General features: G+C 38.1%; 1 protein-coding gene and 1 long non-coding RNA gene across 6 annotated transcripts; one reads left to right on the top strand and one right to left on the bottom strand.

The window, feature by feature from the left end:
• Window positions 1–1008: 1008 nt before the first annotated feature.
• On the bottom strand, window positions 1009–5490 carry LOC113592024 (uncharacterized). Of its 2 annotated transcripts, XR_003412263.3 has the most exons (5): window positions 5386–5490; window positions 4273–4384; window positions 3883–4047; window positions 2546–3788; window positions 1009–1804 (listed from the first exon to the last, which is right to left on the bottom strand). It is a non-coding gene; the product is annotated as an uncharacterized LOC113592024 (long non-coding RNA). The 2 variants fall into 2 exon arrangements; XR_003412262.3 differs by lacking the exon at window positions 5386–5490 and having other exon boundaries at window positions 4273–4410.
• On the top strand, window positions 4680–10613 carry LOC145652034 (uncharacterized). Of its 4 annotated transcripts, none has more exons than XM_081701134.1 (6): window positions 4680–4773; window positions 6144–6161; window positions 6372–6597; window positions 6731–6797; window positions 9731–9883; window positions 10371–10613. In XM_081701134.1, exons 3-6 carry the CDS (start codon window positions 6531–6533, stop codon window positions 10426–10428), a joined length of 345 nt encoding a protein of 114 aa, XP_081557260.1. In that variant the 5' UTR covers window positions 4680–4773; window positions 6144–6161; window positions 6372–6530; the 3' UTR covers window positions 10429–10613. The 4 variants fall into 4 exon arrangements, 3 of the variants coding, with proteins under 3 accessions (XP_081557260.1, XP_081557261.1, XP_081557259.1); XM_081701135.1 differs by having other exon boundaries at window positions 4694–4773; window positions 6529–6597; XR_014118202.1 differs by lacking the exon at window positions 4680–4773 and adding an exon at window positions 10014–10111 and having other exon boundaries at window positions 5897–6161; window positions 6529–6597.
• The last annotated feature ends 5368 nt before the right edge of the window (window positions 10614–15981 follow it).

The following is a 15981-nucleotide window of genomic DNA, read 5'->3' as shown; positions in this document are numbered from 1 at the left end:
AGAAAACATTAATGCATCAAAGGGGAAATAAACTGCAGTAAGAATCAGAGAACCACTGACCAGAAACTTAAAATCCAACCCAACAATTCAACCCCTGCCAACCTGGTTTAAATCTTTGGACACTGCCATAACTGGATTCTTTTGGAAAAATAAACAACCTAGAATTAAACTCACAACATTACAGAATTCAAAGTCCCATGGTGGCCTTGAAGCCCCAAATTGTTTCCACTATTATATTACAAATCAACTTCAGCATGTAATATAATGGATAAAACCTAGCATGTTAGAGAGATTATGGATAGACATAAAACAAATATACGGAGATATCTAAATCACAGACTTACCATTTATCAGTAAATCAATTAAAAAACATCCCTGTTTCAATGATAATAACAACCTGGTGAAATTCCACAAGATAACAAACTCCAGACTTGCCCAGTTGGAATAATCTGGACTTTACAAAAATTCTTTATATTTTTGAGGGAACAAATTGTGGGAGAACTTTATAAAAAATTTTAAGATACCCTTCAGGGCTTCCCTAGTTATGGGCTATAAATATGTAAACACTGTACCCAGAGAATGTCATCTCAGATTAGTGTACAGTATGGTTAAACCTAGTTTTTTCAGTGCTCCTTACACAATGTTCTCTATTTTTTCAGGTCTGAATATCAGTGTCTCAAACTTGCCAGGTCAGGACAAACATGTAACTGAAAACCTCTCTAACCTTTACCCAGAAGAAAAAAGTTGAGATTCAGAAAGTGAATCCAGTGGGGCAGTGGTAACCTAGTGAGTATGACTTTGGGATATCAGTCAGAAGGCTGGTGTTATGGGCCCTTGAGCAAGGCCCTTATGCTTCTCAGCTCCAGGGGTGCTGTGTGATGCATTCTGCATTCTGACTGGAGCTTCCAAAGAAAGTGGGACATGTAAAGACTGCATTTCATTGCCTTGTACTGAGCAATGACAATAAATTTAATTTTAGTCTTTCCCAATATATCAGACTGAGTGGTGAAAATATTTATTTTTGAACCTGAACCTTTACACTTCCACACTAATTTCAAAGCCATTAATAATTATAAACAACTTTGCACAGAACCAGATTCAAAGACATTTCTGTGATTTGATTTTTGTTTTAGAATTATATCACAGCAGTGTTGTATGACTGTCTTGAACCGGATTTATGGCATCACTGCTCAAGAGTTACCACAGAATGTAAGTATTAGGCCTAAAGCTGATCCAAAAAGTCTCATCAATAAGGTTGTAACACAGTAAATGACTATCTGAGTAGACAGTTTAGTAACATGACAGTGGACATTTCTTTGTACACGGACTTCCGTTTTTGTCTGGTTATTGAACAGGTTGTGGAGAACACTTTTTAATTGTTCTTTAATACTCAAAACATTGTTACTGGATCCACTAATCAAGGTAAACTAGTCTCCTCTCTGAACATCATGCTGAATACCACAAAGAAACTGGCATCTACACTGGTACCAATCAGAGACCAACTATTCTATCAGCATCTCCCTGCCAGATATAGGTAACCACAAAGATTCATGTGAACTACAAGGGGAGTGGGTGTTGACAGAGACAGAATGGCATGTGGTGAACTGCACAAGGTGCAGCCTAAACTTTCCATATGGTTTTGATCAGAACTCTGTGCTTCAGATTAGGATACTGATCCATGAACCTGCTCCGTTTTTCCCTTCAGAGATCTGCATTTTTGTGGTTGGTCCAAATTGTTCCTTGAAGAAAATACCTCTGCTCGACCCAGCATATGCTCAAATGGAAGTTGATCATATTGGGATTTCTAAAAACAAACAATGGTAAACAACATCTTAATGGTGCAAACTACAGTATATAAAATCAAATACAGAGAACTATAGAATTTCTATAATTACAATAACAGAATAATTCTGAATATTGGTACTATATAGTATTAGTGATTTAAAATCTCATTTATTAAAATTACATAATATACAGCTAAATTTGGAAGATATGATTACTATTATTATTTTATCTGTTAAAAGGACCTGCCACTGTGGTCTTCATGAGCTAATCCATCATAATCAGAGTGCTAAACAGATGCTTCATCAGCAAAAAAAAACAAAAAAAAAAAAAACATGGTGCAGACTTTAATGTCCACCATGGTGTCAACCCCACTGCCCAAAACCACCAAAACATCACTCACCCACCCACTCAACTTCACCCTGAAACACAGTCCAGTGAATTTTTTGGGGGGGTTTTTTTGGATTCTCTGACAGCAACCATTATTTGATTTGAGGTAGGTAATGAAGTCACAAAGTACTGTGAACACAGGTATAGTACAACTCAGCAGTTTATCATACTGTAAAATTAAACACAATCAGAAAAGAAGCCTTCACTCTTCACATTAAAGCCCAACCAACCCCTCAGCTTCTCCCTGAAACATACTGTAGTGAGCTATACATGTCTCTTTATTCAAATGTTGCCCTTATAATTAAAATAATAATAATAATAATAATAATAATAAATATAAAATTATTTTTTAAGAAAGCAATAAAACACCCACCACTTAACGCACAAAGCAGCCGAGTGCAAGTAGCCGAGTGTGTTTGATGGTAGATACCCCTAACAAAATGTCCAGCAAAAAGAAATGAGAAGTGAAGAGCTTATTATTAAAAACAACTTTATTCTATTAAGAGCCATAATATTAGTTGCTGATCTTGGGTAATTTTTAGATAAAAGGCTACAGTACATTTTCTTAACCTTTAGGTGAAAATCAGTCAGTAGGAAAATGCTGTGCTTGATAGTAAAGACTACCTACATGAATAAAAAGAAAAACAAACATACATTCAAGACTAAAGAGGAAAGCAGAGAAGAGATCAAAATGGCGTTGACGCTGGGCTCATGCTGATTGCTCTGGGAAGGTTCAGCAGTAATCTGTGGGCCTACGGACTGAAGCAGCATTCAGATTTTTATAAAAATGATGCATACATTTGACTGACTTCAGGAATCTGTTCAAATCACACAAACTGTTAATTTGTCTCTTGTCTAGGAGTTCAGGCCAGATCATCATCATCATCATCATCATCATCATCATCCCTCCTGTAGGTACCGGAGGGGAACTGAATGGGTGGTAGATAGTTGTACACATTGAAAGCAACAGCAGTCACAGCGTGTGCTCCTTTGTTCACCCATCAGCCTTCACCCTCATTGTGCAGACCAAATATAGTCAAAACAAATATAGTCACCACACAAAAGCACCACTCTTAAATCATTATTTACAACAATCATTACCAACAATAACTGATTACTCTCATCACAGTGAACAAATGTAATGCAGAGACAGGCAGAGCATGGCACAGCTCCATGCAAACAGAAATAAGATGAAGGCTGGATACTGGAATATATGAATAACAAGAAACAAAGCCAGACTAACCAGGAAGGGGGGAAAAAGAGGCAAAACTATGAAAACACAAGAGAGATCAAGAATATAAGAATGCAAATAAATACAAAAATAGGTAGGCAGAAAAGAATACACAATGAGGATGTCAGCGTGTAGGGAGAGAGAAAGAGACCAACAAAGACCGATGGGAACCTATGGGTGCCAGCTGGCACTGGTGGCTGTGGTGGGTGCGAGAGGTCCGGAGGAGCCTCAGCCGCCGATGGCGGCGGCAGCGGGTCCTGCAGGTCCGGAGGGATGCTAGCAGCTGCTGCGAGCAGGTCCTGCAGATCCGGAGGGATGCCAACTGTTGCTGCTGGTGGTGGCGGCAGTGGGTCTGGCAGGTCCAGAGTGGCACCAACTGCTGCTGCTGGGAGACACACAGACAGAAATGACCCTCGGTGCCTCCAGTCCTACCCCCATCAGGTACAGGAAGGGCATGGTGGGCCATAAGTGAGGCATACCCAGGGCTGCATCCCTCCCCCAGAGGGTCAGGACTGTGGACACCGACCTAGGTCCTACAAACTGCTGTCCTGAGTTAGCCCCAGGCAAAGCAGCTGGCTCAGCAAGGATTTCAGGAGGGGACTCACACTGCAGCAGGCAGCACAGCAAACCTGGCACACTTTAGGCTGGAAAAAAAAAACCCATCCAATGACAGTTTCCTCAGCCCTACGTTTCAGAAGTATTGACCACTGCAGTCTTACCCCTAAGACCTTAAATTATTCTTCACACCTGGTGAATCGATAAAAAATCAAATATCGACAATATTAGCATGTTCTGCAATAAAAGACCCTCTATGAAACAATCAAAAACAAAAAGACAACAACAACAACAACAAAAAGATGAAGGGTCACCTGTACGCAAGGCTGTGAGCAAATCCTCGTTAGATTGATGCATGTCCTCGACCGCGTATGTTCAAGTCGTTGCGTTCTTCGAAAGTCGATCTTTATATAACGCGGAGACAAGCTGGGCAGGATGCAAGTCTGTTAGTCGAACTTTGTTTTTTAAACGGACAAACAGAAACATAATCAGAGGGCTGGGTACTAGAATACATGATTTAAAAAAACAAAGCTAGGCTAACCAAGAAGGGGAAACACATAAGTAAAACTATGAAAGAGCAGCAATACAAGAACGGAAACAAATGCGAAAACAGGCAGGCGAGAAGCCATACTGAGGAATCCAACACGAAGAGGACGACAAAAAGACCGACGCGGGAAACATAGGAACAAAAGATATAAATACGCAGGCCAATAAAAGAAACTAGAAACAGGTGACACAATTCAAGGGCGGGGAAGAACAGAAACAAAACGAGGGAGCGCATGGCTAGGCGGCGTAGGGAGAAGCGAGACGCTAGGGTAGGCGAAATCGACTAATATTTACATGTGATATAACGTGATATGACTAATAATTTTAATGATATAATTTTTCATGTATAAAGATATGATAACTATCTGATTCACATTTAACAGTCACAATTATTTTCATAATGAAAAAAAATTAAATCAGCTGTATTTAGTAATTGAGAAATATATTTTTCGTTCGTGGTCAAAATTCCATCGTGAGAAATGGGACACGTTTTGATATGCCTGCTTGTAGTGAGAAAAATATTGTGGTGCACCTGGATTGTCATAAGAGCAGTTTAAGCCAAAATGGGTTTAAAACTAACGTTAAACTGGCGCATTTTAAATGCTACACCAAATGCGCGAGCGCCAAACGAAATTGTAAAACGCCGCATTATGCAACTATTGTTCAGGCGCAGCCACGAAATAAGAGCCACAAATGTTATCATCTAAACATAACAGCTATCTGTCTAGGGAACAAGAGCTATTAAAATAAACACCCTGAGGCTGGTGCATTATAAAAACCACATCCAACAACATCTATCTTAAAGTTTTGACATGTATCTTCTTCCTGCAGTTCAGATAGCTCTCTTGTCCAGTGTGCCCTTTAACAATTTATGAACTTACTTTAAAAGGAGTCGAGAAGCTGGAGAGCACAAGTAGATCACATATCAAGAAAAGGCTCAGATGCCACGTTGTCTCAGCATTGTCGACCTGTGTGGACAGTCTGCAGAACACATGGTGTTCTGACATTCCCCACAGTTACTGAGTGGTCAAAATGAGCTACACTGAGATTGGATATGACTGAATTCCATGATCTCACAGTGAGCCACTGTGAGATTGGATATGACTCTGACTGAATATCATGATCTCACAGTGAGCCACAGTGAGATTGGATATGACTTTGACTGAATCTCACGATCTCACAATAGCAACAGCTGCTCCCAGTTTGGTGACTGGAAGTAAGTAGACACCGACTGGGGTTATAAAACAAGCAACGTCTCAGACATGGAGACACAGTAGGTCAAGTGCAGTATTGAAAGAGGCTTGTTTGGTCTTGGAACATGCAGGCTTCTGTGACATAAATTAACTTAGAGGAAACTATTTATTATAGAGGGAGCATCAGGGAAGGGCAGATATGCCCACCCGTTATGACCACACCTTACTCACCTGTTACGACCCCACCTTCTCACTCACCTATTATGACCACACCTTCTTCCTCACCTGTTACAACCCCACCTTCTTACTCACCTGTTATGACCCTACCTACTTACTCAACTGTTATGACCACACCTGCTTATGCACCTGTTATAACCTCAACTTCTTATCCACCTGTTATGACCCCGCTTTCTTACTCTGCTCTGCTCACACAACACTTCCTGCAGTACAAACAACTGAAACAGGTAAGCACAATTACCCACAAACACACGTATCAGAGAAGTGTAATTATCTTTATATCCATGTGGGGACTATTAATCACTATTTAAAGACTGTGTTAAAGATACATTGATACTCTAGATACCTGAACTGTCAAACTACATGAAGGAGTGCATATAATAACATTGTTTATATTTTATTTAATTCATCTTTCTTTTGGCCACCACCCCCTACAGCTGGCAACAGTAGCAGGCATTCTGCACTTCCTCTTTCTCTCTGCGTTTTGTGGATGTTCATTGAGGCTGTGCTGCTCTTTATCACTGTAAAGAGCCTATCAAAGCTCTAATTAAATCAAAGGGAGGTGCTTAGCTGGAGATGTCTGATTGTGATTAGATATGGAGCTACGATGGTTCTGGTGGGTGTGGCTGTTGGACTGGTGCCTAATGGATATGGAAGTGACAAGTAAGTATGGGGGTGCACTCAGATTGAGGGTGGGGACGGACCAGTTTATTCAGGCCTACTAATGTGTCACGCCTAAACTGTACATGAAAAAACATCAGACAGCTGCTTCTATTGTGTGTATTTTCCTCTGCAGATGCTGGCTTAAGGTGGACAGAGGATTCATCTGGAGTTTTCTGGGCCCGGTTTATTTCAATCTTGCAGTAAGTGCTGATGGATTGATTGCACAATGCCCTTTAAATGATGGAGCATTTATGATGCTTTCTGAAGCCCCTCCCCTCCCTGATAACCTTATTATTCACAGTCCCTCAAGATTCAGATTCAGATTCAGATAGGGAATGGAACATTAGGAAAGAAATCCCATGATTGTTCCTCCAATTGCGTGTCGTTGGGATTGGCATAGTGCCGTTATCTGGTACCTGGGAACCAAGGTAGTATGCACAAGTCAACCACATCCCAACCAGTAAGGCCCATGTGAGCAGCAACAGCTGTCCCCATTGGCACCCGTCATGTGACATAATAAAGAAAAATAATTAAGTGGGCATGGGAAAGACAGGTCATTAGTAAAATGAAGGCAAAGCCAAAAGAAAAATTGAACAAAAGAAAGCATTTTTTTTTTTCTAAGTATGCTACTCCTCCTCCATGATGTGGGACTGGTCTGTCAGCTCTGAACAAAGAACAGTTAGGTAAGCTCACCTCACTATCGTGAATATGAGATGTGAGTCACGTTTTGGTCACTGCAATGACATCTGGTTTGAAGTCATCTACCAGTTGACCCAATTCATGCATCTTATTACCTATGCTACGTACGTTCGTAAGAACTACTTTAAGTAGTCATCTACCATGATACTCGGGTCGTGCCCCACCAATATTGGCTGTGACAGGGTGGTAGTGAACTGTCGGCACACAACCCAAAAACCCACAAGGGTAAGGCCTTGTTCACCCACGGCACAACGTGCCTTCAGATCCTTGAGTGCCTCTGCGTGTTTTAATCTGTCAGCTAGAGGTAAGTCCTCTTGCAGACTGACGTCAGAGCCCTTCAGCTTGAAAGAAAATCGTAGAAGTGATTTGAGTTCATCAGGACTCGAGAGTACTACTCTGAGCAGTCTCGGTTTGGACTCCTCAGCCTTTGGCATAGTGTTACCAAGCCTGGTAAGTTTACGAACTGTGACCCCTGGGTGACCTAGAGACAGTAGCTTACTGACGCAAGCTTTAAACCACTGTATATCATCCATCATTCTGTTCTTCGGCCAGGACGAGGATGACTCACGAATGTTGCAACGTATTACACTACAGTCAGTGTATTGATCTCCTCTTCTAGGTGTATTGACATCCAAATCTAGTGGAACTATTGTTCCTACTGGAAAAGCCTCATTCTCTACACTTTATGCCCACCTAGAGTTGTTAGAGTTCGACGGCCATACTGATCGCTCTTCAGTCCCGTACACTGGTTGTGGAACCACTGATCACAGCGGTCACACTGCATGCCCCCTGACATTGTAGTAACTAACTCGAGGCCTTCAATCGGGTACTACTTCTCATCAAGGCCATAATATAATATCAAGAGCTAATAGCTAATATTTAAGATGTGGTTAGATAAATCCCACATATAACATGCACAAATCTTAAACGAAGGTTGCCGATAAAGTGTCCAGAGTCACTTGCTGTCTATTCCTGGCTGCGTGTGGGCCCTATCTGTTGGAAAACCTTGGTTCGGTACAAGCTGCATGAAGTCCACTGGCAGATCAACTTTTAGCTAGCTGACTAGCTAGCAGCCAGTAACTTCTCCAACTTGTCACAATAACATCCACTGTTTTTAATCTGTTTGATTAAAATCCATTCGATTTTTTCCTGGAACAAATGTCTGATGTATCCATGCAAAGGAGAGCAAAAGCAGAGCTCGAGTAGGTAGCTAGCTGGCCTAAGATCTAAGTATTAACTAGATTAGGCTTTGTTACAAACCCCAAAGTAGTGGTTAATTATTTTGTTTAAGAAAATGATGGTAAGTACTACATCTAAATATTTCATGGACATGCTTGGCAGCTTTTAGTCTTTAACTCCACACAGTCCAGGGGACAGTGCAGACGACCAAGACACTCATACCGCCTGAAAACAAAGTGGAATAATCTGTGTGCCTTCAGATTTTGAGTTGAACTTTGAACTTTAAATAGCCAACTAACAAATTGTAAAATGTGTTCTTCTTCTGTTAACCCCAAAATACAAGTCAACCAGGTATCTACTTTTTTAAACTAAAACCACTATTTTAATTTATAATCAGGAACCTCTCCAGATCATAATCTACTGAATATTGAAATGCTTCACCTGTTTCTAATTTCACCTCACACTTACATACTGTTTGCTTACTTTCCCTCATTGTGAGGTATTGCCATGGATTCTCAAGCGCATACTGGGTGGTTTGTCCCAGTCTCATGCTTTTATCCCTGCTTGTTTGACTATGATTTTTTGGTTTTACCCTTTTGATGTTTTTACTGTGTTTCTTGCTCTCTGACTTTTGAACTTAAATTATGTGATCATCACCTGAACCGGGGAAGAGCAGTTTTAACTAATGCTGATATAACTTTGTACTATCGCTTTACCTGAATTAAATAGTCACAAGTGTTGTCAGCAGGTACTGTTGAATACTGGATAAAATAAACATTCTGATTTGATTAGTGTGATTTGGTTACACTTCTGAAGTATTAACTCAATAATGTTTCATTGCAATTACAGTGCAACATGATCCTGTTCAGTTTAATCATCATCACTATCAGTCACTCTGACACACCTGAACAGTGACGTTTCCCAGATCAAACAGATAAAGTAACATCTCACACGTTATTTTTTAAACACATTATATTGTGACATTCATGCATCATAATGCTCAAGTTTTAATTTCACATTTTAATTTACGTAGTCACTGTTACAATTACAGTGTAACAACATCATTAATTACAGTATAGCATATAGAGTAGCAATAGTTTGATATCCTGTCTTTTATGCATTTTGCTCTGACACTTTAATGAATTGTTTATTTACACTGTAGCAGTGGCTAATTTAGCAGTGGCTAAAATTTAAGCTTATAATTGCTCTCTCTCTCTCTCTCTCTCTCTTTCTCATCATGTCTCTCTCTCTTTAGGACCACTGCGCTTAAAATAATGGCCCAGTTGTCGTGGGATCCTGGCTGGGGTTCTTCACAAGTAGCAGTGAGGTGGTGGAGAGCCTCTTCCTGGTCCTCAACTCCCAGCAGGGCACCTTCATCTTCTTGGTCCACTGTGTCCTCAACCAAGAGGTCAGTCATCACCTGCTCTGTATAAGAGATTTAGATGTTTCACTTACAAATCTTTGACCTATCTCTCTTACAAACTTTTAACCTGTCTCTCTGTTTCACCCACCACTGTGGCTTTTTTGTATCTAATTAGAGCTGATTTGACATCTGGAAAGGATATACCACATATCTGAAATTTCCATAACATTGCACTGTTGTGTGAACAAGGGAAAAGACCACAGGAATTTTGATGTGAGCCTTAACATCTGTGATAGTGATCAGTGAAATATAATAATATAATATAATATAATATAATAAATTTTTGAGGTAATAAAACTGATAATACTGAACCTTTTCTCATTACTGCAAATCAAACTAGTGAAAACAGTGTACAGGCTGATTTTATACAGCATGGGTGTCATAAATTTGTCATCTTATTGAAAACATGGTTTCATGGTGGACTGGAACCTGCTGAATGATGCTCCCTTTTCCTTGTCTTGTCTACCTCCAGGTCAGGCAAAAGTGCAGAATGTTTTGTACTGCTCAACTTGTACCAAAAGTTCCAGTGAGTAGATGGGATGATCCCAGCCCTGGGTGTTATAGAAGGATACCCATCACTGTCTTTAAACACATTTGCTTAATATTGCAATTTAGGTTTTTGTTCTGAAACGTTACTGTTTTGTTTTATGAGATTAATTTTTGGTTTTACATAAAATTTTCATTAAAAAATAATGGAACTATGCAAGAATTTAAATGAGTTCATGACTTTTTCTATAAATTGTTTTTTTTTAATTATTAAGTCATTAATTATCTTAACTAGAGAAGACTGTTAGATAAGACAATCAAAAGAAAAAAAGTAGGTGTTTTTGCTACAGGGGAAGCTTATATAATGTTTCTTTTCCTGTATGTCTCATTTATTTTCCCAACCAGTTATACCTATTTGTGCCATTTATATTTTTCTGCTTTATTTTTTTACAGTAACAGTTCCCTTATTTTCTTCATATTTTCCATTGGTCTGTGTTTTGTAATGGGCGAGGTACTTGCAGACGACAAAAAAAGAAAGGGAAGAAAACGCAAATCTCCAACTGATGCAATTAATAACAATTAAAATGAAATCGAAAATAAACATGCACTAACTGCAACAAAAGAAGTCAACATAACATTCGGTGATCGACAACTGTCATGTGAGCTAAAGAAGACTTAATTAACACTAAACACATAATAACATAATAACCCCCTAGTGATGTATGTCTAATTAACACCACCTGAGGGAGGACTGGATGAGCATAAACAAGACAAGTGACAAGCAACAGAAGATCAGCGTAAACACAAGTCAAATCCAGTTTTGTTGAGCATATCTAATTCATTATTTCACTCATTCATCTTCTAAACCACTAAATGCAGTTTAGGGTTGCGGGGGGCGTCAGAGCCTATCCTGGAAGCACAGGATGGAAAGCTAATCATAATTCAAAGCTAATTTAAATTATATTTCTATGTTGTTTCAAATCAGATCTTTACATATGCAACTGAGTTTGACCAATTGAATCAATGTCAACCTTGGTGTTTTATTTGTTTGTTTGTTTAATTTGGTTTGTTTTTTTAATCAACCAGGGCACAGAACATCTTCAGGACTGACTGGGCTGTCAGCCTGAATATTCTCAGTACGAGAATCCTACATATATGCAATGTGCCAGTGTTATCCTACAGAAGATTATGTGGCAAAAGTATATAAGGCCATCTCTTAATAATTAAGTCTTTTAAGGCATGTGACACCTGGGATGGTAAATTATATTGTAATTTATATGGCAAGATTTTATTCCTATTTTTTCTCGATATCATAAACTGAGTTTTTACTAGTAAAAAAATTAATTCTTGATATAAAAAAATGTATTTGCAAATGTATAATTTGAATTCTTACTAGTAAAAATCTAGTTTCAGTTAGTGATCATTTCTGACTTTTCCCATTCATTTTAATTCTTACTAGTAAGAATTCAATTCTCACATATAAAAATTGAATTTTCACTTGTAAGACATAAGACTATTTAAGACATATTGATTGTTACAACCAAGTAATGATGATAAGAAAATAATAATAATAATAATCATCATCGTCATCATCGTCATTATTTCATCTCATGAGTTAGTGAATTTCCTGTCCCTTTAGGTAGATTTTGTCCACACGATGTTCCATTCATGGCTATGGCCTTGACCCTACAAATAAAACAGTTGTTAATATTATACTTAAACACTTAAGAATCCTCCAGGAGAGACCCATCTACAGAGATGCAGATCATTTTTTTAAGGATCATTCATTAAATCTCTTACAGACAAGATAAAAACATCAAAGACATGCTCATCAAGAGTGAGATAACTGACCAGTCAAGTAATTACTGTTGTACTGTAACATGCAATTGCTCTAGATGTGGCACACAGAAATTTATTAACACATCCACTTAAACAGCTAGCATGAAATTATCAATTGTTATTATCCATTCCTCCTTATGTCTGTTGTATCTGACCTCTACCTCTACCTCTTAAGTTTGAGTTTAATCTATTTTGTACGGAGGATTGGGCTAAAGTTCCCCCAAGCCAATATGCAGGACTAATCAACAATTACCATAAATGTTTAGTTGCAGTTATTGCTGCACAAGGTGATCACACCAGATACTGAAAGTAAAGCTTCACATACTTTTGCCACTCACAGATATGTAATATTGGATCATTTTCTTCAATAAATAAATGAAATAGCCAATATTTTTGTCTCATTTGTTTGATTTGGTTTTCATTATATATGTTTAAGACTTGTGTGACAATCTGATGAGGTTTTAGGTCAGATTTATGCAGAAAAAAAAAAAAAAAAAAATATATATATATATATATATATATAGACATCCCGACATTTGTACTTGGGTCTTGCACTGTGTGCAATTGTTTGGACACAATATATGATATTAGACACGTTAAAGAGAGGTTCCGAGGCTTCGGTAATTCTAAGGCTTCTCCACCAGGGGTCACTGTGCTTGCACTAACCGCATTAATAGAGTTACTGAACTTCACTGTAAATAACTTCTAATGCTTCTAATGCTTTTATATGAATGTTGTTTAACAAACTAATGAAATGTCTATAATTAAATATAGAGTTTCTGCATTTTTAATTACCATATCCAACTGAAATACTGAATTTTAATGTTGTATACTATTTAACAGTGAAATTACAAGAGTACATGTAAAACAAAAATTTGGTTGTTCTAAGTATATCTAAGTAAATTTGGTTGTTCTAAGTATGAAATTTTTTAAAATGCATGGAACATTTTCAGACCCAACTACCCACATTCTCAGATCATTAGTTACAATCATTCTGTTTAGAAACAGGATCAAGTTTCAGCCAGTAACATTTTGTTTCTGCTCAGACAATTTCACTACTAATATAAATTCTAGAGGAACTCTATATGTATTTCTGTTCTTCTGCAATGGAAATCATTACAGTGACTGTGTTGGTTTTAATTACTTTGCCCTGTGTTGCAGCATGATTGATTACACTAGAGAGTTTAGTATCTAATTTACATATATATAAAATACCCATCTCCAGAAACCAAAATCTCTAAAATACCTATGCAATTGTAACATATTTTCCAATTATTTTTGTCTTCTGAAAATTCTGAATTCTCATTGGATTGGTGCCATTAGAGTAGTGAGACCACTCTGGTGTGCTGCCCAGTACCCACCCAGGCCTGCATAATATTAGGGATACTACACAGAGTCAAGAGTCTGGGCAATACACAAACTCTTCATTGTTCTTCCTATGCTTGAAACATTCAGCTTGTTAAGGAATTTACCACTTAGCTTAGCTGTTTGCTACCAGTAGCTGGGGTGATTCACAGTCCACTGTCCATTATTCTTGCAATTGGATAAGATTCCAAATTTCCTGACGATCTTGCACACAAAGAGAGAGGAGCTCACTTTACACCTCAGTTGGAGGTTGGAGGTTTTGAACAGCCTGGGATTGAACAGGTTCAAGCAAGGCCCTTAACCTTAGTGTTTCACCAACATCTCTTTGGTAACATTAAACAAACAGTTACATAAGTATGAAAGCTGCTTTATTGCTACAGTCCCTGTAGTCATGTTTCTGTTGTCTGGAGGTCTTGTACACTGTAATGTATAAAGTGATCAAGCTTTCTACATCTTGATATGGTCTGGTGTATTGTTTGAGACAGAAGTAAATATGCTCTGCAGAGAAGTAGTTAAATGCTAGCTCATGTCTCTCATTGCTGAGTTTAAAGTAGTGAGTTAATAAAAAGAGTGTTTACAGGGAAGAGAGTTTTAATATTGAATTAGACATATTAATAACATAAAACATAAGGGAGTATAGAGATTCTGTGTCCTTTCAGAATGATTTGTGTACAGAGTGGAGGCCTCTGCAGGCTTCTGCAAAGCATTCTGGGTAGGCTTCCACTGACCTCAGTGTAAGATTTATTCTCTCTCAATAGGCTCAGGACCATATTGAAAATCAGTCTTCTTTAGGACAAGGTTAAAAGAAGTATTCTCTTAGAATGTGGTGGTAACGAGTTCCAACTGGTTTGGTTATTGAATATCACTTTGCATATATTTGCCTAATGGTTGGTTTGGATATAATGGTGACGGATGAAAAACACTAATATGTAAAAGAAGGAGGAGTGAATACATAATGACTTCTGTATAAAAACATGGGTCCTTTGAGTGATTGTTACACATTCTCCAGAGGGTGCCTCAATAATGCTTGTTAATTAACCTGCAATAAAGGACGGGACCAGCTATTCTCTTCTACTAATTCTGAAGTCTGCATCTTTATTTTATATTTGAATGGTTAACTTTAGAACTAGCTGGTTGGGGATTTAGGAATGACAGTAGTTACAGAGTTTACAGTAGTTACAGAGTTTACAGTAGTTGGTCCTGTCAGAATATCCTAAGCAAGCAGTTGACAATTTGACAAAGGAAATATAGTTCAACCAATACTAGGAAGCCAGAGGACTGTTAGAACTAAAGCTCCAGTAATTTGGCAGGAGCCATATAATGATTTAGTTAGGCGGTTGTTTTCCTATTTGTTTGTTTTTACTTCAGGATAAGCTGCTGTGGCCTTTGTGAGCTACAGGAACATGTCGAACATGCTGAACCACAGCTGCTCCAACACAACAAACAAAACAGTGAAGACTATGGTGTGTACTGTGCCATTGGCTACACTCCAGCTCAGCAAACCAGTCTACTTCACCCTGAAACACAATGACTGGAGTGCTGTTCATGTGTGAGTATAACATGCATGTCCTGTTATATTACGTTTGAGTAAAAATGAAAAACAATCAAAAGTATTTCTATTTTTTGTTTGCATTTTATCAGGTTTTTTAAATCCAAGCATTATAGATGTATTATTTTACTTTGTCTTCCTGTTTGGGTGGGAACAATAGTTTAGTTCCTCTCTCACTATGCATAGTAGGTAATACGGTGGTAAATGTTATACATTTCAGACTAAATATATTAAAACATGTTTTTGTATTAGTGTACAACAGTGCTAACGGTACTAAAAGGTCAACTTATGAGTTAACGTGCTAATTACAAAGGATTTTTCCATAAAATTAAAAATTGCTAAAACTGTTTTTAAAATATCAGGATTATCAACAAAGCATTAATGAAACAATAAAGTATCATCCCACTGTATGATAAAAATCACCTTAAATGATTCTTGAATGATTACTTAATTATCCACCTTTCTTTCTAAACTGCTCTCATTTTTGCTTTGGTTGGAGGTTCACCCTGATGTGTAGAATGGAGATTGGATGACAGTTGGACCATCAATCCCTTCAACAGCAGATGCACTGTGTGCTCCTATTTTTACCCAGGAACCTTCGTTCTCATCATGCAAACCAGTAATTCATCACAGATAAGAGTCTGGGTGGGTTAGTCCGTTATGCTTAGGTTATGTAGCAAGGAAAGGTACACTTAGGATAAGATAGAGATATACATAGGATTTAAAAAAAACTGAGTTCTAATGAGCTGTAAATCATGTTGATTAGATGAGGGGCAAAGTTTTGTAAGGTGAGAGAGGTGTTGTGCAAGCCAACAGACTTTGTAACCTTGGTTTGGACAGCGCA

The sequence above is a fragment of the Electrophorus electricus genome, chromosome 18 (assembly GCF_041902795.1).
Source record: "Electrophorus electricus isolate QZ-2024a chromosome 18, ASM4190279v1, whole genome shotgun sequence".
NCBI classification, from domain to species: domain Eukaryota; kingdom Metazoa; phylum Chordata; class Actinopteri; order Gymnotiformes; family Gymnotidae; genus Electrophorus; species Electrophorus electricus.
This window is presented reverse-complemented; position numbering and strand designations above follow the sequence as displayed.

Coding starts and splice junctions, on each gene's coding strand:
- LOC145652034 (XM_081701133.1), top strand. CDS start 5,897: ATGCCCACCCGTTATGACCACACCTTACTCACCTGTTACGACCCCACC. Junction 6,598..6,730: donor AATGGATATGGAAGTGACAA/GTAAGTATGGGG, acceptor TTTCCTCTGCAG/ATGCTGGCTTAAGGTGGACA. Junction 6,798..9,730: donor CGGTTTATTTCAATCTTGCA/GTAAGTGCTGAT, acceptor CTCTCTCTTTAG/GACCACTGCGCTTAAAATAA.